The sequence below is a fragment of the Callithrix jacchus genome, chromosome 10, assembly GCF_049354715.1.
Source record: "Callithrix jacchus isolate 240 chromosome 10, calJac240_pri, whole genome shotgun sequence".
NCBI classification, from domain to species: Eukaryota; Metazoa; Chordata; class Mammalia; order Primates; family Cebidae; genus Callithrix; species Callithrix jacchus.
Window position 1 is genome coordinate 86,292,685 of NC_133511.1, and position 27,400 is coordinate 86,320,084.

Here is a 27,400-nt window from a genome sequence, read left to right on the forward strand (position 1 = left end):
TCAATTTATGAAATGTCAAAGTATTTGTGTTTTAGACTCTGAAAATGATTTTTGCCCCCTGAAACCACCTTAATAAGCAATTTTGAAATTACAAGGGAGCAATCCCAACCAAATAAATGTAAAATGAGTTTCAGTTACCTTGGAATATTCTAAGTATATCAGAAATTAATTACATTGTGTTTTTCAATAAAAAGTATTTTTAAAAATATTTTTAGACCTATAGACCTATTATCTGTTTTACTACTGCATAATGCTTGGTCTGCTTTTTAACACCACTCAATCTGGAAGTATCCCTTGAGAAGTATATGGCACTTAATGTGTATTGTTCCCTAGAGGAATCATGAAAAGAAAGAAAAGGTGCAGATTTTCTCTTGGGATACAATAGAAAATTAATTGAAAAAGGAAGAGCCCATAATTTAATGTATAGTTACGAATGGGGAAAAAAATCATAATATATAATTTTCACATTTGTTGATTATGTCTTAAATGCCAGTTATTAGACTAGCACAATTGATGCTCTGTATGTGGCAGCTCATATAGCTTGTGTTTGTATTTTCATCTACTTGGTTTATATATAATAATCTTAGCTGTAACATTCATTTTTATGCATTGTCTGCTTACTTTTTCTTTGCTTGCTTTAGACTCATCAGTTGGCTTTTGCATTCCATATTAAGATTTTGAAAGAAATACTTCAACCAAAAATGAACTGTATTTTTGTTATAGTGATTCTGCTGCATGGATTACAAGCACTCTATCTCCATGCTTGGATAAACTCCATCAAAAGCACATTATCCTCCTACTTCTGTGGCCAGCTGCCTAATTGTATCTGCTGTAACCACATGCTGTTGGAACATGATACCAATGAAGAACAGAAATGATAAATTACTCCCTGCAGGTGATAGTGATAATGATAATTTTTAATTTCCTTCTTCCTCATAAGGTCTAGTCTGATCTTATTTCATTGGTTGCCATCCTATTACATACACGTGATGTATCCGCTCTAAACAAATACTCGTCACGTCAAAATACATGAGAAAGTCATTTATTTTTATCCCAAATCATTGTTCTTCAAATGAGTGTATATTAAATGAACTGCATTTACCTTTATACATATAAACAAGCAAAACATGGCTTAAAACAGATTTTTTTCATGGTTCAGTTTACAAATGTCATGAGTTTTCTTCGTTTTTGTGAAATCCACAAAGAGATGAGCAACTCATTCTAAAACTATTCTATGCTGAGGAATATTTTAAATGTTCAATAAAGTTACATGCTTGTATTTTCTTATGTGCATCAAAGTAACTGTGGAGGATTCTCATAAAATTTCAAGAGTGATCAAACTATCCCAGAAATTCACTCTGTGCATGTATTTTCCTTTCATTCTGTTTTCTTCTATCGTTGTTTTTGTTTTATTATTAATTACCACTCATTGTCCCTTCTCTCACTCTAAGGAACTTTTATAACTGAAATTTTAGTTGTAAAATTTCTGTCTGTGGTATAATTCAGTGGAATTTTATTTAATTGTGATTTTGCCTTTGCAGATTAACCCAGCTCCTGCAGATACATTTTAATGCTTTTTTTCCCTCAGCAGTTCTCATTGCCCTGACAAGATATAGATGTGAGACAAAGAAGAAATTTCTTTGTCTGTAGTCAGCCTTCAAACCTCCCTGATCTTTTACAAGCACATGTCAAGTTGTAGCTCCAGTTATTTATTGCCATTGCCTATTAGTCACTATTTCCTATGGTTGTTTATTCTTTTATGTGAACGACTTCCACAGAGAGAATGTATATTCATTGAAATTAACGTTTAAAAAATGTAAAGATAGGTTGTCAAAGTGATGGTAGCAAGGTGGCCAAACTGTAATTGAAAATAGTGGCATGTTTATATTTTTCTGACAAAATGAATCATTTTATTCCTGAATCAGCTAATGTTTGGTTATATCATTATTCCTTATTTTTAAATAGCTTTGCAGCAATAAAAACTCTAATCATAATTCATTTGGTTTTATGTTACTATGTTTCAAAATTTTTTCCTTAATCTCTTTTAATTAAGAATTAGTGGCATGCATCTGTAGTCCCAACTACTCAGGAGGCTTAGGCAGAAAGATCCCTTAAGCCCGGGCACCATGGCAGGACTCCATCTCTTAAAATTAAATAAAGTTTTTTAAAAGAATCACTTACAGTGAAAAGGAAAAAAAACAAACACACACACCACAAACCCTGTCTCTGTAAAGGGCATTCTAAATCATGTTGGTGTTTGAGGGTAAATGCCCATTTTAAAACCAGAAACTCCCTTTTTTTCAGAGCAAAAATCTTCTCCTTTTTCAGCTGTATGACTGCTGTCTAACAAGTAGATAGATTATCTGTACACAGTTTTTAATTTCAGGTGAATTTTTTTCTAATTTCTCCTCATGCTTCTATGGAACTGATTTAATATTACTGTAAACCAAACCTCATTAGAAATGTAACTGTGCTTAAGTAGTCAAAGATACCATGATACATTTCACATAGATGCAATTTCAGATTTTTGTCATAGATCCTTTCCAGTGCTTATAATGAAGTTAACTATAGCTTTCATTTTTCTATGTCTTAAAACTTAAGATTTCTTTCACTGTATTATTTAAGGGCTGGAAATTTTAAAGTGAAATTCATATGCAGATTTGGAGATTGATTAATAAGCATTTGTGGATGTTGTGGCTCACACCTGTAATCCCAGCACTTTGGGAGGCCCCTCCAAAAAATGTGGGGAAAAGCAAATCCTAGTAAGCTAGTATAAGCTTTTGTGAAAATAAATTTGGGTTTAAAAGCAGCTTTTATAACATATTCAAATATATGAAGAGAAACATTTCTAATTCTCATTAAAAAAAAAAAAGACTGGCAATAAATTTAGTATAACAGTTATAAAACTATAATTACAGAAAGATGAGAGGCTGATACATGTTTTTACCAAATACACTAAATATTTTTAAAACTAAAAGATATTTTAGAACTATGGGTTTTCTGTTCTTTTTCCAGGTTACCTTTTGGTAGCATTTCCCATCAACCTAAAGAACATCTTTTAAAATGTCTTCAAAAAAAAGTTTATTGAAAATGAATTTTAGTTTTCCTTGACTTGAAAATGTCTTATATTTTGCTTTCATTCATAAACGATATTCTTACTAGATACAGAATTTTAAAACATGTTCTTCATCAGTAGCTTTTTCTTTTCTGTCTGGACCACCAATGACATGTTAGATCTGTAGGTCTCCAAGGTTCTATAACATGCATTTTATTGCAGTCTTTTTCCCTTCTTCAAAATGGATAATTTCTATTAATCTTTATATTCATCTATTTTTTTTCTGTCATCTCCATTCTGTTATTCAGCCCAGAAGTTTCAGTTCTTGCATTTTTCAATTAAAATTTTTTCATTTGGTTTTTTTTTATGGTTTCTGTTTCTCTGCTGAGAGTTTCTATCTTTTAATTCATTCCATTGTGTTTTCTGTTACCTTTTGGAGCATAGTTATAATTGCTGCTTTAAAGTTTTGCTTCATAGTACCAGTATCTGGATTATCTCAGAGGTGGCATCTGTTGTCTTTTCTCTTGAGAGTTGTTCAATTTTCTTGATTCTTTGTATGTTGAGTAATTTGAGATTGTGCTTCGGATGTCATACATGCTATGTTGTATGGACTGTGTCTCTTGTTAAAATCTTAAGAATGTTAATGTTTGGTGTTGCGGTCAGCCCAGGTAAATTAAGACCATAAGTTCTGTCTTAGTGTCCAAGTAGACAGTTGGCCATATCTCAGTCACATTAAGCCTTCGTTATGTGTTATGAGGCTTTCTTGCTCATTCCAGTTTACAGATTAGTCTGAGACTTTTACAGGTTTTTCAAATCTCAGGTTAGTTCTCTAGGCCTTTACTTGTTGGTTTTGGTTTTTTTCCATGCATGTTTTATTCAGAAGTTAATCCTGAGACTTGCACCAGTGATTCAAACTTTAGTTCAATTCTCTAAGCTTTTGATATGTGGGTTTGGGTCTCACCTGAAAATGCATAATTTGGGGGGTTAGGCTGAGACTTCTGCAATTCCTAAATACAGAATTTTTTAGGAATTTCCTAAAGTAGATATTTTCTAGCTCTCTCCTCTCTATATTTGTCCCACATATTCCGTGCTTTTCAGAGTTAAAAATTATTAGTTCCATTCAAGTTTTTAGTGCTTTAATAAACTATACTGACTATGTAATAAGGCTAGCCATATTTTAGACTGAAGATGGGTACATGCCTGTAATCCCAGCTACTCAGGAGGCTGAGGCAGGAGAATCACTTGAAAACCTGGGATGGGGAGGTTGCAGTGAACCGAGATCACATCACCGCACTTCAGCCTGGGCGACAGAGTGAAACTCTGTGTCAAAAAAAAAAAGAGATAATGAAGACTAAAAATTTTAATTTGGCTAATATTTATTGAGAACCTACTGTATGACATTGTATTGGGTAAGGGGCATAGAAGTGAATTACAAATATGCCCTCTTAAGTAAATTGCAGTATAAGGCAAACTACAGTATGCTATCATAACTAATATAATAGAATGCATAATAAACACATTTGCTCAGCCAATATTTTATTGTATCCTATGGGCCAAGTACTGCTCTGGGCACTAAGAGTATAGTGGTAAACAAGACAGGTATACAGGAATAAATTTAAGAAAACAATTGAATTAGTCTGTGAAGGGGCATCATAAGTGTTCAGAAATCAACTGAAAAAAGTTATGTTTAGAAATATTCTAATTAACCACATGGTTTGTATGATAATCTGTAGCTGAGTACTACATTGCTTTATAATTCTATGTGGCAGAATTAATAGTATTTTGATTCTGTCTTGGTATCTAAAATGTAATAAACCTCAATGTTAAATATTGGATTTGCTTTGGACCCAATCCATATTAACCCTACAAGATCAGTAAAATGTCACATTTTTAACAAAAGCAGCAGAGTACACAAATTAGCTTTATCGTGATTTTTGAAAAAATCAGTGTCCTGTTTTTTTTTTAACACTTTATAAGCTTAATGTAGTGCCAGTTTTAAAAAATGATTAAGTCCAGCTACTTCTATTAGTGAAAGAAAAAGGAATGATATTTAACTTTAACCAAAAATATCTGAATATGTTAATTTCTTTAGGAGATCTTTCTGTATTATCACAGTAACCCTTAGAGCTCACTTTGGAGTTTCTCCTTTGAATACTTTCTTCAACATAAGATTTGCATAGTATTGTTCATTTAAAAAAAAATAGGTAACATTTAAAAAATCTATTCATTCCATCACAAAAATAATCATAGTATTTGACTTAAAAATGGATGTACTAGACTAGAAGAAATTAAGTGAACTGGCTTTGTATAAAAGAGGGTGTTTCAATTATTTATTGCTGTATAATAACCCACCTCAAAACTTTGGCTTGAAGCCAAAACCACTTACATCTATTTGTTTGTGATTCTGCAATCCAGACTGAACTTAACTGACTAGTGCTCCTGCTGGTCTTCCCTGGCGTCTTTCATGCAGCTACAGTTGTCTGAAGGCTTGACCAGAGCTGGAGAGGTTGAGATGGCCTAACGCACAGGTGGACATCTCAGTTGGCGAGTGAGGATCAGTGAGGGGCCAGCTGAGCCTCCCTTTCCGTGTGTCTTTACCTTTCAGTGGTCTAGCATGATTATTTGTGTAATAAAACACATTGATTATGATTAGCCTTATTATCTTTATTATGTTGCTTCTGTGAGGAAAGCCAAATTACATTATTTTGTTTTTACTTATAACATTTTTTTCCAGGAAAGTATTGAATTTAAGAGGTATTTAGTCTCTGAAATGGTTTCATTTGGCATGTCTTAAAAGACAATAATTAGTTATTACATTATATAATTTGTTTAGTAAGTATTTGTATTTCTTTTTTAAAAAAAAAAAAAACAGGCAATTGCTGGCTACTTTGATATATATTTTGAGAAGAATTGCCACAACAGGGTAAGTATCATGGTTTATCTCATAAAAATTATTACAGAAGTACATTATGTTTTATTTTGTGCCCCAAGGTGTTAATCAGAAGCATTTTGCTGTTGTAAGCAGTTGGGGCTTGTGTTTGGTGTATAAGATTAATGTACCATGATATTAAAAATCTTGTACTTCATCAGATACTTTTGAACTTTACCAATTCAGGTTGTGTTCTCTACGGGCCCTCAGAGCACCAAAACACACTGGAAACAAACAGTATTTCTACTGGAAAAGCCATTTGCAGTTAAAGCAGGTGAGAAAGAATAGTAGGGGGGCAAGTGTCTTATTCATTCTGAAGTAAATGATATTCATTTTATAACCACTTTTTATGTGCACACTATATTTGATGTCTTTTTTTTTTTTTTTTACTTTTTCTGAGACAGAGTGTCATCCTCTCACTGAGGCTGGAGTACAGTGACATGATCTCAGCACACTGCAACCTCCATCCCCTGGGTTCAAGCAGTTCTCCTGCCTCAGCTTCCTGAGTAGCTGGGATTACAGGTGTGCATCACCATGCCTGACTAATTTTTGTATTTTTAGTAGAGACAGGATTTCACCATGTTGGTCTTGAACTCCTGGGTTCAAGTCATCCTTCTGCCTTGGCTTCCCAAAGTGCTGGGATTACAGGCGTGAGCCACTGTGCCTGGCCTGCACACTATATTTCAAGCAATATAACAGAAGTTAAGATGTTCTGAGAGCTTACCATCTACATAAATTTTAGATGGCGTAACATTTAAAGATATAATTTAAGAAATTTTTTTATTTTACATCCAATGTCTGCCAGCTAAAATAATATTACATAGCTCTTAAAGTATCAAAAAATAATTCAGAAAACTTTTTTAGGAAATAAATAGTATTTAATAAGTTACAAATGTAACTAAAAGAAAATATTTTCTTTCTCCAAGTGACTAAAGAGAAATATCACCAATAAAATATAAGTTAAAGACTATTTCATTCAGTAGTTACTGTAGGCCAGGCACAGTGGCTTATGCATGTAGCACTTTGGGAGGCCAAGGTGGAAGGACAACTTGAGGCCAGTTTTTGTTTTTTGAGCTAGAGTTCCACTCTTGTCACTCAGGCTGGAGTGCAGTGGTGCAATCTCAGCTCACTGCAACCTTCACCTCCTGGGTTCAAGCTATTATCCTGCCTCAGCTTCCCAAGTAACGGATTACAGGTGCCTGCCACCACACCCAGCTAATTTTTGATATTTTTAGTAGAGATGGGGTTTTCACCACATTAGCTAGGCTGGTCTCGAACTTCTGACCTCAGGTGATCTGCCCACCTCAGCCTTCCAAAGTGCTGGGATTACAGACATGAGCCACCACACACAGCCAAGGCCAGTTTAAGATCAGCCCAGGCAACACAGCAAGACCCTGTCTCTACAAAACTATCAAAATTGGCTGGGCAGAGTGGCACAAGCCTGTAGCCTTATCTGCTTGGAGGCTCAGGCACAAGGCTCACTTGAGTCTGCAGTGAGCTGTGGTTACACCACTGCACTCCAGCCTGGGTGACACAGCAAGACCCTCTCTCAAAAAAAAAAAAAAAAAGTTATTACATTCAAAATGTATTTGTCTTTATATTCCCTCTACTGCCTCCTCTCTACTCATCCAAATCTTACGCAGTGTTGAAGGGCTTCAAATTCTATTTTTTGTTTTTAAAACTCAAAGATTGTTCACTCACATTAGTACCTATAGTTCTGACATACTTTTACATTTCACTCTAGAAGTCAGAATTTGATTATAGGATTTAAAAATGTAAACTGCTTACTACATGTAAGTCTTCTTGTACCACCTTCTCTGAAAACCTCCTGAGGTCAGGAAAGCTGAATGTATAACAAGCTTCAGTGAAAAAAATCCAACTTTTCTAATAACTGGGGGAAAGGCTAACTGAAACCATGAGATACTGTTTCTTGCCCATCAATTTGGGGAAGACAATACATACAGTTTAACAATGTCAAGTGCTGGCAATACTGTAGCCAAGTGGAACTTTCATAGTCTTTTGTTGGCTCTTTTAATTAGTAAAACTTTAGAGAACAGTTTGATAGTATCAAGCTAAGTATAGATGTACTATCCCTACAGCCAAGCAGTTTTTTCCTAGGCATGTATTCAGAACAGTCTTTCTCACAACATATAAAAATCTTCATAGCAGCATGGTTTATAGAAGGAAAAAATTGGATATAACATTAATTGTCCATCAGTAGAAGATAAATAAATGTGGTAGTTGCAGAATGGTATCTAGAGCAGGTTAAGTTATGTATGTATGTTTCTGTCAAAAACAACATTGAAGCCAGGCATGGTGGCATACGCTTATAATCCCAGGTACTTGGGAGGCTGAGGCCAGAAGTTCTCTTGAGCCCAGGAGTTTGAGGCTGCAGTGAGCTGTGATTGAGCCGCTGTACTCCAGCAGGGGTGACACAGCGAGACACTGTATCTTGAGGAGTTAAGGTAGGGGAGGCAACATTGAGCAAAAAAGAAAATTGCAGAATGAGTCTGACAAGATACCATTTATGTGAACTTTTAAAACATGTAAATCAACCGAATATACTCATATCTAATAAAAGTATGAAACAAGCCATTCAGATTCAGCATAATGGTTACCTCTGGGAAAGGACGGAAATAGGATTAGGGCAGGCTACAACGGGGGGGGGTCGATGTCATAGAAAAGACATATAAAAGAAAACTATTTGTTAAAAATTGAAGGAACTATGATAGAATATTAAGATTTAACAAAGCTGAATGGTGGGCTCTTTATTACAGTGACCAGGTGATTATCAATCTCTGTTTTAAGTATTTTATAAATTCTGTAGCTTCAGTTTCACTGTTGGCACGTAAGTTGAGTTTAGAAAATGAAAATAAATAGCAGGATGAAACAGCACCTTGTCATTTTCTCACTTTGAAGTTGCAAGTGATATGGAAATAAAACCTTTGCTGTCATTTTCTCTGTCTGCAGAAAGCTTGAGCGCAACGAAACTGAAATGAAGCAAAAACAAATGAGGTCCTTTTAGCCTCATTTTTGGTTTTCTGTAGCTTTGGTATCTGGATTGCTTATCAAACATGAAAATGTTGCTTTATTCTTCACTGTAACCATTTTAAAGGCAGTACTAGTTCATAATTTAATCATGAGGGAGATTTAAGGTAGCATTTGATTCTCAAAATTTTCTCCTACCTCATTACAACAAAATATCGTTTGATGACTGGTGAAGCTTTGAAATCCTAACTGTTCTTTACCCACTAATCTTTAGAGTAACTGGTTAGTGCTTTGCTCTTAGACATTTGTAGAATATCATGAAGGAGGTATGTGATGCAAATGCTGCCTGCTAGCACCACCTATGTTTCTTTTACTATTGAGATGTATGCATCTGTATTTAAATAGTAAGACCAATATATCACAAAATATTAAAATCCCCTAAGAGCACAAGCTGAAGAAAAATTTTGAGAGGAAATTTTGCAGTTGGAAAAACAGTCATTTCTTAGCTATGAAAGTATAAAGAAGGGATCATGTAAGTAAGTGTAACACTTTTTTCCCCCTTAATCCTGCTAAGCCTTTGATGGTAGCACTAATGAATAGATGTTGGAAGTCATAGAGCAGAGTACTGAAGTGGATAAGTTAATCAGAAGACAAGCTCAAAAAAATCTATAGGAAGACTCCTTGAGTTTTACACAATTAGCAAGTTGTGTATGGAGGATGAAATGCACGAGGTCAGGCAAAGTAGCTGGAGCATATGTGTTCTAAGGAGTTCTCAGTTCACACAGGGCTACAAGGGGTTCACATTTCTAGCTTAAAGGCTATCTAGATCCTCCATAACAAATCTTAACGGCAAGCCTTAAAAGGAAAAAAGCTAAACTGCATGTAACTTAGTGCCAACAAAGGAAAACCATAAAACGGAGACATTCAACAATATAAAATTCTTGATGTCCAAACATTGGACAGTATTCAGCCAAACATTGGGTACAGGAAAATGTCTGATAGGAACAGACCCAGAAATGATGAAATTAGCAGACAAGCATTTGGAAAAAAATATTGTAACTATGCTTACAGGAACATAGTGAAGAGAATGATACGAGAAGACATTTAAAGTGACAATGACATTTGTTGGAATTAATGGCAGAAGAAAAGATCAGTGAACTTGAATACATAGCAATCAAATGTATCCAAAATAAAGCAAAGAGGAAAAACATTTAAAATAAAAATGAACACATCCACAGTAGCTTATGGGAAAATATCAAGCATTCTATCCTAGTCCTTGGAAGAATCTGAGGGAGAAATAGGGTATGGTGAGATGACCGGGACAGGAAATATATTTGATAAAAGCTATAACGCACAGATTGAAGAAACTCAATTAACCCGAAGAAGGATAAACTCAAAACAACACCAAAACATATTAAAGTGATTTTTTTTTTTAAATCTTAACCTAAGCCAGAGTAAAAGGAAACATCATAGAGAGAAGGACAGAGAAATAACCTTAGAATAGTCATCAAAAACTGGCTCGGTATGGTGACTCATGCTTGTAATCCTAGCTGTGGTGAGCTATGATTGCATCACTATACTTCAGTCTGGGTACAGAGCGAGACCCTGTCTCTAAAAAGAACATTTTTTTCTTTTAAAGAAGATGGGGAAAAGGACATAAACAGATGAACAGATAAAAAACAAATGGTAAGATGGTAGACTTAAATTCAAAAACAAATAGTAAGATAGACTTAAAGTCAGACTTAAATAGACTGATAATTACATTAAACATGAAGGATCTGGACATCTCAATTAAAATGTAAAAATAGACTGAATAGAACTAAACTCCAAGAAACACACTTTAAATATAAAGGCTCTGAAATTCCAATCCTAGGTAAGGTCTTAGTAGCACATTCTATCCAACCTCTCCCACCAAATATAGCTATAAAACCAGAGAGCATGGAGCAGCTATTAAGATCTCTGAAAAGTAAGTAAAAATGGGAGGTGAAGACCAGAATTCTAAATACCACCAAACTTGTGATATATTTATGAGGTTTTCCTCTAATATCCCCCAGCTTGGACTCCAGATAACCTGAAACCTAGTCGGTGATCAGCACAGACAGCCAGAGCTCCTGAAGGAGCAATGAATAATTGAATTTGTGATTTAAGAAACAATACCATTTACAGGAGCATCAAGAAAAATTAAAATCTTAGGAATAAATATAACAATATATGCAAAACCTGTACACTCAAAACTATAGAACAGTGCTGAGAGAAATTAAAGAAAACCTAAATAAATGGAGAGATATACTCTGAATTGAAACACTTAATACTGTTACTGTGTCACTTCTTCATAGACAAATTTTCTTTTTTAATTCAGTGCAATCTCAGTCAAAATCTCAGTTTTATAGAAATTAATGGGCTGATTCTAAAACTTACATAGACATCAAAAGCCTAGAATAACCAAAATAATTGAGAAAGAACCACATTGGAATCTTTATGCTGTATTATTTCTAAACTTACCACAAAAGGTTACATTAATCTGTGCAGTATAGTAGCAGTGTATATTATAGCCATATAAGTCAGTATAACAAATAATCCAGAAATAGACCCACACTTGTATAATTAAATTTTTACAAATGGGCAGTGTTGATTTAAAAGGGTAATCTTTTGACTTCTGCTAGAACAAGTAAATATTGGTGTGAGAAAATAATGATTCTTCACACCATATTCAAAAACTAACATACATAAAAATTACATGGATCATAAATGTAAATCTAAAAGCTTAGAACTGTTAAACTTTTGGAAGATGAAAGATAATATTTGAGACTTTGGGGTGGTTTATGAAAGTGATATTGGCAAGATTCAAACACATTTTATGTAAGTAATGCCTTACTCCTCCTTGGACAGTCAGTACAAACTCCTTACCATGACTCTGCAATCTGACCCTAGTTTTTCATCATATCCAACCCCATTCTTTTACAACCCCAGGTAAGCTCATATACTCCAGTTGTACAGATTGCTCATTTTCTTTTTCTTGCTTTTGTCCAAGATATTTTTCTATCCAGAAGATTGTTTCGACCTTTTCACTTGATAAAGTCCAACTTACGTTTTATGACATAGCTAATTTCTGTAAAATTTAAATGTCTTCAAAGCTAATTGCTCCCTTCCTTGATTGCCGAGGTAAATTCATACACACTTTTGTTAACAACTCTAGTTGTAATTGAAGATGAGTTATTTACCTCCCTCATTCCTTCTTGATCTGATGTAGTATTTGACATATTATAAATATTCTGCTGAATACATGAATAAGTACAATAATATAGTCATTGAAGTCTAATTTTCTCTATCACCTTGGGTAACACTATGCCAAGGTCATCTAGTGTCCATATTTGGTTGGCCCATTTTGCCGACTTTGATGTTATCAGAAATTTCATCATGCTATTGCACTTGAGCAGGTTAGTATTCATATTTATCTTAGTGTGGCTGAAATGAGTTCTCTGTATTTATATTTAAACTAAAAGTAGCTTTTGACTCAATGCACTGTACGATTTTTAGATGAAAGTAAATGAAGCTGTGAGTCTAATTTGGAAAAATTACTGTATGTAAAGCTTAGCGTTCAGAAAATAATATGACAAGATAAGTAAAATATTGTCAATGTAACTTAGTGTTATTTTGCCTAGATGTGTGTGTATTCATGTCTTCAGTAATGGCAGTTTTTTTTTTGGTAATGATGACATGGGATTCTTTTGGTGCCACTTTGCCAGCTGGAAATCTCTGCAGCCAGCAGTGCCTCTGCCCAGGTTTTACTCAGCTCTGGGCTCACTCTGCCCACTTGGCCTGGCAGGCTGCACTGGGCTCATGCCCTGGAATCCACACCCAGCCCACAGCTAGGCTGGGCGTGCCTAACCTGCTTCAGCCTTGGGCACCAGCACCTGGATGAGAGGATGCAACGGTGCTTGAAAACTGGAAGATGCCAGCAACTGCAGAGCCTCAAGGGGTGTTATGACTCTCAACCTAGGGAGTTCCAAGGTCTGAGCCCCCAAGAACTGTTACAGCTCTCTCTCCTTACTGCTGCCCACAGCACTGCAAATGGGAGGCATGTTACATGTTTGTGTTACAGTTCATTTGTTCCTACTGCCCACAGCGTGGCAATGGGGGATTGGTGCACTTGCGATTTAAGAAACTCAAGCCTTGCTTGGCAAGTTGGAGGGAGAGTTACCATGTTACAGCTCTTTTCACACTTACCATTTGGCAGGTTCCAGGTTCTTGTCCCGCAACCAAGAAGAATGCGATTACATGGACACTAGAGTGTGAGCAAAGCTGGGAGTAATTTTACTTAGTGACAGAAAAGCTCTCAGCAACTAGAGGGGACCCACAGTGGGTAGACCTCTGTGTGAAGGGGGCCTGAAAGCAGGTATCCCCTTGTGTAGTGAGTCTGGGGTTTCTATGGGCTCAGAATGGGGGAGTACAAGTTAATTGGTCCATGGGTAGATCTGGAAAAAGCACATTCGGTTAGCTAAAAGGCATCAAGGGTATTCTCTGATCATGGACTCTCCCCAGCACTGGCAGCTCAGTTTTAAGGCTTTAAACAGTCTTTGGCTTGAAGGTTGGGTTTCACTAGTGACCTGTTCCTATCTACCTAGGAATTTGGTATGCCTCCTGCTGATATCAGTAAGTCTGTCCTTGGGGGCAGACTTGATAGTTAGACAACAGAAAAAAATCAATGTGAGTTTCTCAGACTAACAATTTGCCTAAAATAGTAATTTGGCTATAATACATTTGGCTAAAAACAAAATGGAACTATAAAATAATGGGTCTAATTTTTTTAGTTTCATTTGGTTTTTCTTTTTAATCACAACCTAGTTTTAAAAATTATTCCAGAAGAGGCAGGCTAAACATTTGAGCACTTCCAGCATTATGGGAATAAAGGACCAGCCTTCTAGAATGAGTATTTGTATTTTTTTAATTCACCACCAAATAGAATGAGTATTTGTAAAGGAATTAGAGGACACCTAAAGTTTAAATTCAGGGTGGTTTTTCCCTTTAAAATTCATATACAATTTTATTGTGTAAACTTTTATTGTAAGTAAATATGGCAATATTTACTTTAAAAATTCAAATCTTTTTCATGTGATTTGGCTTTGAACATATGATAAAATCAAGCTATTTCTCTTTGTCTGTGCAATACATAGTAAGCTTTTATATGATGGAGAATCTGGGAGGTTTTTTTCCCCTTTTTAAACTCTAAATTTTAACAGCAATCAATATTGACTTGTGTGTTTTTCTTTCCTTTTCCTGGGAAAATGAAATGTTATTGCTCTGGAAGAAATTAATTCTACAAAATATACTATAACAATTACAATGAAATCAATTTTGTTCTTGAACTGTGGCACTGCTTTGTGGTACACCAACAGCCGTCTGCTGATGATAAAAAACAAGTTCATGTGGCTCAGCTCCAGAGTGTTCTTTCCAGCTCTCACCACAGTGCACACATATAACATCAGTCATTTTATATCTATTTGACACTGATTAATTACTCTGATTCATTCTGGTATTATAGCCACCACCTTGGCACTTTAGTAAGGTCTGAACGATTGAAGGGAGTTCAGCAGTGTGAATTATGTATGTAGCATTCTGACCCTTCATGGTATTTAATTAACTTAAATGAGTGTGTGTGCACCCACATCTTTGAAATTACAATTATGGAAAATAGTTACTTGTATTTCATTTTAAGAAATGAAAATCTTAGTTATCAGCATAAGCTTATATATATGGCAGTTATGTTAATTTTACAGCTATTTAATATTGATGCTTAAATTTTTTTCTTTCTTGAAAAATTAACAGAACTATCCATTACTAATTCATTTTGACTGGGCCTTTTATTTCTAAACTAAGGAATGCATAGAACTCTTATAGGTGCATCCTTTGAGCCTGAAATGAATATGATAACTGGATTTATAAGCACCATGGAACATTTCTGTTTTGACTTACACTAAAGGTTGAATAGGACTTTTATAAACAAGACAACTTACATATTTTTAATGCTCAAAAGGCAGTGTAAATGAAAGAGCAGCAACCATTAGAGCAAATGTACTAAAAGAAGTATTTACTAGTGATACCTCGTATACATCAGTGAGAAAAGCAATAAGGTAATTGCACCAAACAGATTTTTTAGATGGTAAATAATTGAAATAGTACTTATCACTTCTGATTTGAAATACAGATCAGAGCAATCACATTCTGGTTGTTGTTTTCATTTACTCTTTATATGTTTGGTTTCTAATAACAATGTTGATAAAAATGGCAGGAATGTGACACTGGAATATATTTCATACCTTTTATGAAGGAATTACACTTCTGATAATCCTAAGGAATCAATTCAAAATTCAGACTTAAAAAATACTTGCTGCACGAAGAAGTGAAAAATAAAACTGCTTTAATTTGTTTTTCTTTCTTTAAACTACCTTCCTTTATAGAATTTTTTCATTTTTTAATTTTCAGTATTTTATTTTTTATTAATAATTTTACATATTCATGGGGTACATATTTTGATATGTGCAATGTATAGTGATCAGATAACGGTAATAATTAGCATGTCCGTCATCTCAAACTTTTTTTAAATTCTACTTTAAGTTCTGGGGCACATTTCTGTCAGCCTTTTCCTTTTGGTTTCTGGCTTTGGCTTCATCCTTTAAAGGATGCAATTATATTCAATTTAATTCAAATATACTATTTTTGTATGATTATTGAATCCTTTCCCCAGTGACTTAAAATGCCCCACTTACTACGTATTGAATCTCCATAACTGATCTGATTTCTGTACTACATTTCATTTGTCAGTGTTTGTTCTTAAGGTACCACATTTCTAAACATAATTTACATATAATTCACACTTCTTGATTCTACAGCTCAATGAATTTTGAAAATTATATATACCATTGTGGAAATACAGATTATTTTCATCACTCCAAAAAGGTTTTTCTTAGCATCTTTTTAAGATTCATCTATCATTAGGTTGTTCCTTTTTATTGCCAAATAATACTCCTTTGTATGGCCATGCCACAATTTACTTAGGTATTCACCTGCTGCTGGACTTTTGGATTGTTTTCCAGTTAGGGGCCATTAAGGATAAAGTTGCTATGAATATTGATGTAAAAGTCTTGGTGCAGACAGATGGTTTCATTTCTCTTCGGTAAATACCTAGAAGTAGAATTAGTCTTATGGTTAAGTGTATATTTAACTTTATAAGAAACTGACAATTTTTTAAAAATTACTATCTAACATCCCTAAGACTAGCATCACTGTGAATTCAGTTGTTCCACCTCATTTTTAAGACTTATGAAAAAGATGCAGTATCCTAATTTAAGCCACTTTACTGAGTATGTAGTTATAGCTGTGCTTTTAGTTTTCCTTTGCCTGATGTGATGTTGAGCATTATTTCATATATGTATTGACCATTTTTATATCTTCTTGTGAGATTTCTGCTCAGATATTTTGCTTGACTTCAAGTTGGGTGGTTTGTCATCTAATTGAGTTAAATTTAAAAGTTAATAATAGTTCATCTTTTCCCAAATGTATATTCACTTGTTCCATTATTATTTCTTAAAAAGACTATCCTTTTCCAATTTAATTGCCCTGGCTCCCTTGTCAAAAATTAATTGACCATATGTATATAAATTTACTTCTGAGCTCTCATTTTTTCCATTGATCTGTGTATATGTCCTTATGCCTTTAATACAGTTTTTATAAGATTGAATAAGAAAAAAATGGCAAGATTTACACAAACAATTGTTTTAGCTATTCTGGGTCCTTGTTATTGCCATATAAATTTTAAAACCAGCTCATTAATTTTTAATGAGTCCTAAAAAAGACTGCTAGGATTTTGACTGGGATTTTGTTAAATTTATAGATTATAGAGAATTGACATCTTAACAACATTGAGTCTTTCACCCATGAGCAGAGTGTGAGTTGTTTTGTAGTTTTATGTAAGTCAGACATATATTGTTAGATCTATCTAAAGTATTTGTGTGTGTGTGTGTGTGTGTGTGTGTGTGTGTGAGAGAGAGAGAGAGAGAGAGAGAGACTGACTTTCACTCTGTCGCCCAGGTTGGAGTGCAGTGGCATGATCTCTGCTTACTGCAACCTTCACCTCCTGGGTTCAAGCTATTCTCATGCCTCACCCTCCCGAGTAGCTGAGACTACAGGTATACACCACAATGCCCAGCTAATTTTTGTATTTTTAGTAGAGATGGAGTTTCACCGTGTAGGCCAGGCTAGTCTTGAACTCCTGGCCTCAAGTGATCTGCATACCTTAGCTTCCCAAAGTGCTGGTATTAGCACCACACTCGGCCTTTATGCTTTTTTGAAGCCGTTGTATGTGCTGTTACATAAATTCTTCATTGCTAGTATGTAGAAATAGATTTATATCTTGATCCTAAATCATAAGACCTTCCTTAAACTTGAATAAATAGTTCTAGTAGCCTTCTTTGCATATAGCCATAGGATTTTCTATGTATAAAACCATGTGGCATGCAAATGAAAACTTTAATTCCTGCCTCCCTCACCACCCCACAATTTATATCTTTTTTTCTCCACATTTTAATGTCCTGACTAGGACATCTGGAGTACTTACTTTATGTCGGGTCTGTGAAAGTCATTTTATTATTTTGAATCTCAAGTATATACATTATGTCTTTTCATATATGAACTACTTTATACCGGCAATTAAATTAAGTACTTTATATAAGACATAGTGCTTATAAGTAAAAAAGGAACAAGCCACTGTGTTGTAAAAATCAAGCTTGTTGATTCAGTGTTGGCAATTCAATAACAGAAGTTAAACCTGATAAGAAAGTTGGCAATTACTATTCTATGTCATGTATTTACAAAAACAATGTCAGTTTATTATAATGTGGTTGTTTGTTCCTAGTTTTAATGTCAATAAATAAATAGAAGTTTTAAAATGTTGATTAAAAAAGAAGCAGTTAAACAGCCAAAACAGAAAAGTCAAAGTAGAAAAATCTTAAATGTGTTTAATATACTAATAATCGACCACAAGGCAGTAAAATTTAGGCCATTTCTTGTTCATTATTGTATACTTAAAGCTATAGTAATCATTTTTTTTTTTAGATGGAGTTAGGGACATACCAGAGTACAATTGAGGAGCATGGGTTCTGGACTTAAACTGCTTAAAATCCTAGTTCTTTCACTAATTGGCAGTATGACCTTGGGCAAATTACTTACCCTTTCTGAACTTCATCTTTGAGTAATGAAACTACACTTACGTTATAGTAATATCTTGTGATCATTAAGTGAGCTAAGTCATGTAAAGACCTTAGAATAGCGTCTAGCCTAGCGCAAAGTATTGAATAAATGTAAGCATAAATTATCTAATGATTAGCCTGAACTTCATAAAGTTTATAGAACTATCTGCACAATGTCCACCATCGGTGAACATGTCGTAATGAGGTAGTTTTGTATCATTTTCTTAACAAAATAGAGGAATAGGCCAAATATAAAAGCTAAAGCCAAATATACACATTAACATGCACCTACACAAAAATTATTATTTTTTGTTGAGTGGATTGCCCCTTGGGCCACGTTATTTCTTCTGTTATTCAGCTCCTTAATTTTGTGTTAAACTATGAGTCTCACCTTTTTTGCTAAGATGCAGAGAATGTATCAGTGATGGAATCTTTTTTTTTTTTTTTGAGACGGAGTTTCGTTCTTGTTACCCAGGCTGGAGTGCAATGGCGCGATCTTGGCTCACCGCAATCTCCGCCTCCTGGGCTCAGGCAATTCTCCTGCCTCAGCCTCCTGAGTAGTTGGGATTACAGGCACGCGCCACCATGCCCAGCTAATTTTTTGTATTTTTTAGTAGAGATGGGGTTTCACCATGTTGACCAGGATGGTCTCAATCTCTTGACCTCGTGATCTACCCACCTCGGCCTCCCAAAGGGAATCTTTATAGTCTGAAAAAACATAACTATTAGGTGGTTTGTTATGTTGTACTTGTGTTATTTCACTACCATCTTGAAAAGCATTCAGATAATTTTCCTTGAATATGGGGAATTTGCATTTTTAAAAAAGACGATATTGATTCAGTACTTTAATAGTTTTACATAGATTTCCTCAGTCATTATATGGAGCCTCATTGTATCCATCCAGATGCTAAAGCTATTCCTGATTCTACTTGGTGTTATCTTTATATTATTTGAGCAAGGAATAGTGATCAAAGACAACTAGCAGGGTTTGTTTTTTTTTTTTTTGTGGTGGGTTAGGGGACAGAGTGAGACTCTGTCCCCCCGGGCTAGAGTGCAGTGGTGCAAACTTGGCCTACTACAACCTGTGCCTCCCGGGTTCAAGCGATTCTCCTGCCTCAGCCTCCTGAGTAGCTGGGATTACAGGCACCCACCACTATGCCCAGCTATTTGTATTTTTACTGGAGACGGGGTTTCACCATGCTAGCCAGGCTAGTCTCGATCTCCTGACCTCGTAATCCACCCACCTCAGCCTCCCAAAGTGTTAGGATTATAGGTGTGAGCCCGGCCCTGTTTTGTTATTTTTTAAACAGCTCTTTAAAATAAATGAAAAATTAAGTATTTATAATTAGAAAAGTACAAAGATAATTACATTTTGGAACATGATAAAATTTTGAACATACAGAATTTAGGAGGTCAGCCTTTGCAAAAATAAGTCATTTATTTGTGTTAATTGTTTCATATGTGTAAGTTGTTTCCCTTTTACAGCACCAGTGCTTTATTGGCCAATGGCCTTATCACGTGCCTCTACATTGTCTCAGCTATGATTTTCAGTGCCTCAAAATGCCATTCCTGAAGGTTCTGTATTTTTTCTTCCTTAAATACCATTACATATACATTCCTTAAGCCTGGCTAACCATGACTTTATCCCTGGCCACGAATAATTCATTAATTCTTGTGAAACCTTGCCTTTAACTGCCTTCTAGCCATCCCCAGTGCTCACCTCCAGCACACTTTAGACACATGTCTATTGTATAATTGTTAGTATAGCTTTTTTCTTCACCCTTAATCACAAACTCTTTGAGGGCAGGGACCTCTTTTTCCTAGATGCCTGGAACCCACCATAGGCCTCAGAAGCAGTTTCAGTAAAATGCTTCCTTTGACCTTGCATGACCATGGTAGTTTTACTCTCTTTCACAAGGATTTGACACTGTGGTGTGTGGTTAGTTCTTGCTTCATTCTAAATTAATGAAACAGGGCTGGGTGCAGTGACTCACACCTGTAATGCCAGCACTTTGGGAGACTGAGGTGTACAGAACACCTGAGGTCAGAGGTTTGAGACCAGCCTGGCCAAAATGACAAAACCCCATCTCTAAAAATACAAAAGAATTAGCCAGGCGTGGTAGTGAGTACCTCTAATCTCAGCTGCTCAGGAAGCTAAGGCAGGAGAATCACTTGAACCTGGGAGGTGGAGGTTGCAGTGAACTGTTAGTGTACCGCTGTACTCCAGCCTGAGCCACAGAGACTCTGTCTCAAAAAGTAATAATTTTAAATTAATAAAGTTAAAAAGTAGTAAAACATCACAGCTAAAAGAACTGCTAGGTATACATTATTTACTTTCTGCTACACTGTCTTCCTTGAATTCTTAACAATTTTTGCCTTTCTTTTACAGGGGAAACCTTGAAAGGAAAGGTCACAGTTCACAAGAATAAGAAAGATCCACGTTCTCTCACCGTGACCCTCACATTGAATAATTTGACTCAAACTTACGGTCTCCAGTGAAAAAGCCATAAAAGCACACTACCTTGCAGTTTTTAATGTGGGGGTAGAGTGGGTCAGCAGGAGGGAACAGGTTTTGTGTGAGCAGATGGATGGATGATGGACCCTTTTCTAATGAGCCTCCTCAATAAGAGAGAGATTCTTATTGTGAAGATCTGACATAGTTCGGCTGAGGAAGGGAATCAGCTGATCCTCGTCATCTGCCACGTAATCATTTTCTTAGAAGTTGGCTCAGCCAGATTTAACCAAATGTAACTCCCACATTGAGTTTATCTATATTGAAAATCACTTATATTGGCCTATATTTGGAACAGTAATAATCTTTTGTTTTTAATAAGTTCTTACTACAAATTTTAAACAGTAGAAATTGGTTATTTGGGTAATGTTTTATTAAACTAGTAACAGATAGTACACATTTTATTACAGATTCCTCTGAGGAGGAGTTTTTAATTGTATTTGCTAGAAAATCAGGATGTAAGAAACTAAAATATGGAAAAGAGCTTCAGCCTTCTTATACAAATCATGTATACAGACAGCCTAGTTGACTGTCCTGTCTGCCACACTCAAGGTTATCATTTTGTAGTCTCTTCCCTCTTTGTGACTATTCCTTAGCCCTATAGATTTCTAGTACTGCCCAGGAAATCTAATTTCAATACATTTATCCTAGGTTTCATGACAGTTTTTAAAGATTGGGATAAATATGTACTTATTTGCTAATGTATTATCTTTTTCAACCTAAATTTATGTGCAAAGGTTAAATATGTAACTGTTACTATACTTAGCACTCAATAAAGCTGTGTCATTTACAGTTACTGATTCAGTTTGAAATGTAGAATGAAAAAGCTTCAATAAAATGTATGAAACAACTAGTAGCATTATAAAATATTTCAGCTGGGTGTGGTGGCTCATACCTATAATACCACCATTTGGGAGGCCAAGGCAGGAAGATCATTTAAAGCCAGGAGTTTGGGACCAGCCTAGGCAACATAGACCAGGTGTGTACCAATTTTCTTTAATTAACCAGGTGTAGTGGTTAGAGCAGATTGCTTGAGTCCGAGAGTTGGAAGGTACAGTAAGTCAAGATCTTGCCACTGCACTCCAGCCTGGGTGACAGAGACTCTGTCTCTTAAAAAAAAGTTAATTAAAAGTAAAAACAGGCTGGACATGGTGGTTCATCTATAATCTCAGCACTTTGGGAGGCCAAGGCAGGAGGATTTTTTAAGGTCAGGAGTTCAAGGCCAGCCTGGGCAACATAGGGAGAGTCCATCTCTACCAAAAAATTAGCCAGGTATTGTGGTGCACACCTGTAATTCCAGCTACTCTGGAGGCTAAGCCAAGAGGATCACATGAGCCCCAGAGGTCCAGCCTGGGTGACAGTGTTAGGCCCCATCATTCATTAATTCCTTCACTCATAGATAAGTTTCAACATTAAGGCCTTTTGTAAAATCAGAAGCATTTGAAACAAGTCTTGCTTAGCAAAGGGATTATTTTTAAGAAAACAAGGATTCTAAGGAGAGGGGTTCCACATGCCTCCTTTAAGTTCAGCAGTTGGTTCTTTGTCAAAACAAGACATACGCCAGGCAGCTTAGCATAGTGTTGAGAAGCATAAGCCATGGAGTCAGTGCCTCGGTTCAGATCCTAGCTCCAGCTCTTACTTGCTGCATGATCTTAGTCACTTTCCTTAGCTTCTTTCTCCCTCCATGAACGTGCCAATTTATGAGTTCATAAATGAATTTAGACCAGTACCTGGCACATAGAAAACAATAGTGGGTGATAGAATCATCATTATCATTCAAGGACTCCCCTCCAAGAATATATGGCATGTACATTAGATCAGTTTTAGAATTGTCTTGTTCATCAGATATTAATTCCCCTAGTACATGAATTGGTGAGAAGATTATGATGGACGTTAATATTTAAAGTGGCAAAATCTGTTTCAACAAGAAATTGTCTTTGGTGTCTTAGAAAACTGGCCTAGCAATGAAGGGGAAAACCTCTTCACATGATGGTTTGTGGTTTTGTTTTTTTTGTAACTAGAATAACCAGCATACAAATGATGATTTTAAGACCATAGTCTTGCCTTCCTTCATAAGCATGATTTGCTTTCACTGGGTAAACCAGTCAGCTTGTTTTCACCATGGATTTGAATTCAGACCTTTACTAGAAATGTATGGTGCTTATAATACAGTTTAAACTACTTGCTATTTTGTTTTGAATGGCTTCCTATACAAATTCGAGTAGGTTTGGGTGATAAATAAGGCCCAGAAGAGTTAATGGATTTTTAAAGTAACCAAAAACTATCAGGTTTTTTTTGTTTTTTCTCTTTTGTAAGTTAATACCAAGTATTTTCTATTGTATAAACTACTTGTTAAAAATTATTTCTCTTCAGAACTCTTGTTAGGTTTCCTTGGGATTTTCATCCAGTGACACTTCTTATTCTCTTCAGGTTATGACTAGCCCAGCTACGGTTAGTGGGTTTTTGTTCATTTCAATTAGCCTTCCCAGACCAGGACATTCTTATTTGTGTATCCAAGCATTTTATGAGAACATAACTGTCCAAATGTTAGCTCTTCAATTCGAATATTCGCCTTCAAACTGCTTTGAAAAATAAGTACTTTGTAGCCTTTGACAGTGATAAATACAGTGTGCTTTTATGTTGTGACAGATGCGCATTTATAGATATCAGTTTACTCTGTTCCAGGGATTTTATTTCCATTAGGAAAATACATTTTCCTCCAATCTTCCTTTGAGAAAACTAACATTCTATTGAAATGCATGGAGCCATCTCAATATGATGGTCATCTATAGCAGAACTGTGGTCTGAAGAGAGCACTTCAGAAGGAGTGTTCCAAGAAAACCGAACTCTAGGAGGTGTACAGAAGGTCCAGTAAGTAGCTGTAATGACCGTGGAGCACACTCCATGGTTAATCAGGCAGCTGTAGTTTAACTTTGAATCAATCCCTGTTTGGTCCTACAGAGTTGTTGTTCTGTTTTTGTTTTTTTGTTTGTTTGTTTGTTTTGTTTTTATCACTTAATGTGGATTAATCAGTGTGGTCCACCTGTGTCCTTCAGCATTCTACCTCTCACTTTTTATGATGGATTATGTAAAATATATTGTGTGAAGTTAGCAACTTGAGATCAGTCCATTAGAGAGTCTTAACAGACATGCTCTCAAGCTTTCATCAAGAGAAATTGAAACAATATCATATGCCACTTCGCTCTTAATGACCATGCTAAAACTTGTAATTTAAGCTACTGGGCTATAACATACACATATACCCAAAATAGCCAGGTATTCAGGTTTTTTATGTAGCAGAATAACAGAAACATGTTAGGTTTGCAACACTGTCATAGAGTTTCAGCCACACTTTAAATCATTTGCTAAAACAAAATAGTTTAAAAACTTTATACCGTTTATACTGTTTCACTCCTTCAAGAGAGACTAACTTGTGGTGAAAGACCAGATAAGTGAGATACCCGAGGTCCAGCCCTGTCTAATGCAGGGTTGGCAAACTGTAGGCCCGAACCAAATCCACCTGCCCCGTTTTGATAAATAAAGTTTTATTGAACACAGCCACACTTAATTCACTGTTATACGGTCTATAGCTGCTTTTGTACTATCATGGCAGAGTTGAGTAATTGTGACAGAGATTGTATGGCCCAAAAGCGGAAAATATTTACCAGCTGGCCCTTTACAGAGAAAGTTTTCCGACTTCTGGTCCTATAAGGCTTGTGAAGGTAGCAAGTTACATATTTGCTCTTACAGCTGAGAGTGAGGTGATAATAGGGAAGTAAATTCTGAGTCAAACAAATTTAGATAAGATTTATAATCTGAGGCTGGGCGCGGTGGCTCATGCCTGCAGTTCCAGCACTTTGGGAGGCAAGGTGGGTGGATTACCTGAGGTCAGGAGTTTGAGACCAGCCTGATCAACATGGTGAAACCCTGTCTCTACTAAAAATACAAAATTAGCTGGGTGTGGTGGTGCATGCCTGTAATCCCAGCTACTCAGGAGGCAGAGGCAGGAGAATGACTTGAACCTGAGATTGCAGTGATTACAGTGAGCTGAGCTCGAGCCACTGCACTCCAGGCTGGGCAACAAGAGCAAAACTCCGTCTAAAAAAGAAAAAAGATTTATGATCTATATAGAAAACCTACTCAGGCCAGGCGCAGTGGCTCACGCCTGTAATCCTAGCACTTTGGGAGGTCAAGGTGAGCAGATCACAAGGCCAGGAGTTCGAGACCACCCTGGTCAACATGGTGAAACCCTGTCTCTACTAAAAATACAAAATTCGCCGGGTGCCTGTAATCTCAGCCATCTGGGAGGCTGAGACGGGAGAATCGTTTGAACCTGGGAGGCAGTGGTTGCAGTGAGGCAAGACCGTGCCATTGCACTCCAGCCCGGGTGACAGAGCGAGGCTCTGCCTAGGTGGGGGGCAGGGGGTGGAGAGAAGAAAAAAGAAAACCTACTCAGATGAAATAATTTTTTTTTTAGTAGCAGCCAAGAAAGGAGCAGAGATGGCTAATACCATAGATACAACTATTTCTTCATAGAATTCCTTAATGGTGATGGCAGAGAAGATATGAATGCACAAACAGAACACATAGATTTTGAGAACTATTTTTTTTAATGTGGAGCTAAGCAACTGGATGTACTACTCTGTGAACACAGGATTGATTAAACCTAAATTGCTTTAAAAAAAAAAACTATTTACATACATGAAATTGATCTTCTGAGTTGTAACAATTAGTGCCTGGTATAAAGGGAATTAGTCAACTGAAACTTTGTAGCTGATTACCAACTTTAAAAAGACTTAATAAGACCAGAAGAAATGTGCAAACAGAGCTTTTGTTTGTTTTTTTGTTTTTTTTTTTGAAATAGGGTCTCACTATGTCACCCAGGCTGGAGTGCAGTGGTGCTATCTTGGCTCACTGTAGCCTTGACCTCCCACCTCAGCCTCCCTAGTAGCTGGGACTACAGGCCCGTGCCACCACACCTAGCTAATTTTGTATTTTTTGTAGAGATGGGGTTTCACTGTGTTGCCCAGGCTGGCCTCCAACTCCAGAACTCAAGGGATCCACCCACCTCATCCTCCCAAAGTGCTAGGATTGCAGGTTTGAGCTACCGCTCCCAGCCTAAACAGAACATGTTAAAGCTAGAGATGGTGCCCCGCTGCCTATGAGGTACAAAATAACCCAGCTAGCGAATGACTTCTGAGCCTTAAAGAAAGTAATTGCAGTGGTCTTCAAAATAGCTCCTAACCCAAAACTATCAACCTTAGGAGAGACAGTTGGGGAACTTAGCAGTTTTAGCAAGTCTTAGGACTCCTTAATGGCTTTCCTGCTTGGATGTCACCCAGAACATGACACCACTGTTGCACTGAGGCATGGGGCCACAGCAAGATACGTAAAGTGCCTGCACAGCTATCCACACGCGCCTTGTTGGCTTGAAGGCTCATCTGTCTTAAGTCTCTTCATGATTTTGAGTGTTTCCTTGCTATAAAGTTAGAGGAAACTTTTCAAGAAGAATGATAAAGCACTTTTAACATATCTTAGTAATTCATTTGACCTTTCCAATAAAGTTTTCATCTATTGTCTCAACATCCTGGTTCATGTGGAGCTGTTCACATTGTTAGTCCTAGAGTGTAGCTAAATGTACACAAAAATGTTCTCACTTCATTGTAATTAAAATAAGGCTAATCTAACATTGATAATAAAGGAGGCAATTAATTACAGTATATTTATTTTGTGGAGTATTATGCATTCAAGAAAAGTCAGTATGTCGTCAAGGCAGCATGGAAAAGCTCATGATAAAAATGTTAGATAAAGCAAGACGAGGTTACACATGCTAAAATGCTAAAAGAAAAAAGTACCAGTGATTGGATAAGTGACTTTTTCCTGCAATTAAACTTTCTGTAATGTTGTATAACTTTGTAAGTTTTTAAAATATATTCTTAAACAAAACTGAGTAGCTGAAATCATTTTGCAAAGTGTTGATACAAGTGAACCCACCAGACCAGACCAGACTACCCCATCAGCTTAGATGGAATGTGGAACCCCAAGAATTCTGCATGCTCTGGCAAGACACAAACCTCTCTCTCTGCCAACAATCCCAGCCTTGAAAACATTGTTTGGGAACCATCAGGACTCATTTCATGATGCCCTTTGTTCCTATTAAGGCCAGTCACCCCAAGATCCCCGGGTCTCACAATTCAGTCTTCATCCCCCATTTCTAATCTTCATGCAATGCTAAATATCCCCATTTTCTAATTAAAATCCTGAGGTCATAGTGAGATCACTGCTTCAGCCGAAGCCTTCTTAAATGGTAGCTATCTTCTCACACACCTCTCATCACCCCAGACTTGGCTATGAGGTGGGAGACTTGCTCTTGGTTGTCAATCATAAACCATTCTCCTTACTTCTGCTTTTACATCTTTAATCAGTTGTCATCAAGACTGTTAACACCACCTAACCTTGTCAGCATCATCACCCCACCTCCAGGTCACTCACATCATTCCTGTTTTCTTTCCATTGTTTTGCCAGTAAATTGCGCACATTTCCATTGCACAGTGGGATGAGTTTTGACAAATGTGTACACTCTTGCAACTATCACTTCTATCACATCCTTAAAAATGTTAGCCCCTGACTCACTGCCCACTCTTCTCCCTAATCAGTATCTGTTCTCATGT

The 27,400-nt window shown here is 36.3% G+C and overlaps 1 protein-coding gene across 25 annotated transcripts in view; it reads left to right on the forward strand.

Annotated features, from left to right (window-relative positions):
• The window catches only part of PRMT3 (protein arginine methyltransferase 3), a 138,596-nt gene extending 117,017 nt beyond the window's left edge, over positions 1-21,579 (forward strand). For 10 of the 25 annotated variants that reach the window (XR_008475192.2, XR_013523357.1, XM_054242167.2 and 7 more), the window contains 4 exons: positions 5,928-5,978; positions 6,171-6,258; positions 6,389-6,506; positions 20,607-21,579. Coding sequence is in view for 20 of the 25 variants with exons in the window: in XM_054242167.2 (XP_054098142.1) it covers positions 5,928-5,978; positions 6,171-6,258; positions 6,389-6,490 (241 nt within the window). In the remaining 5 variants the exon portion in view is untranslated. Of the gene's footprint in view, positions 1-723; positions 896-5,927; positions 5,979-6,170; positions 6,259-6,388; positions 6,507-20,606 lie in introns of all 25 variants that reach the window. The other 15 variants (XM_054242169.2, XM_017977962.4, XM_078340760.1 and 12 more) reach the window with 5 other exon arrangements.
• The last annotated feature ends 5,821 nt before the right edge of the window (positions 21,580-27,400 follow it).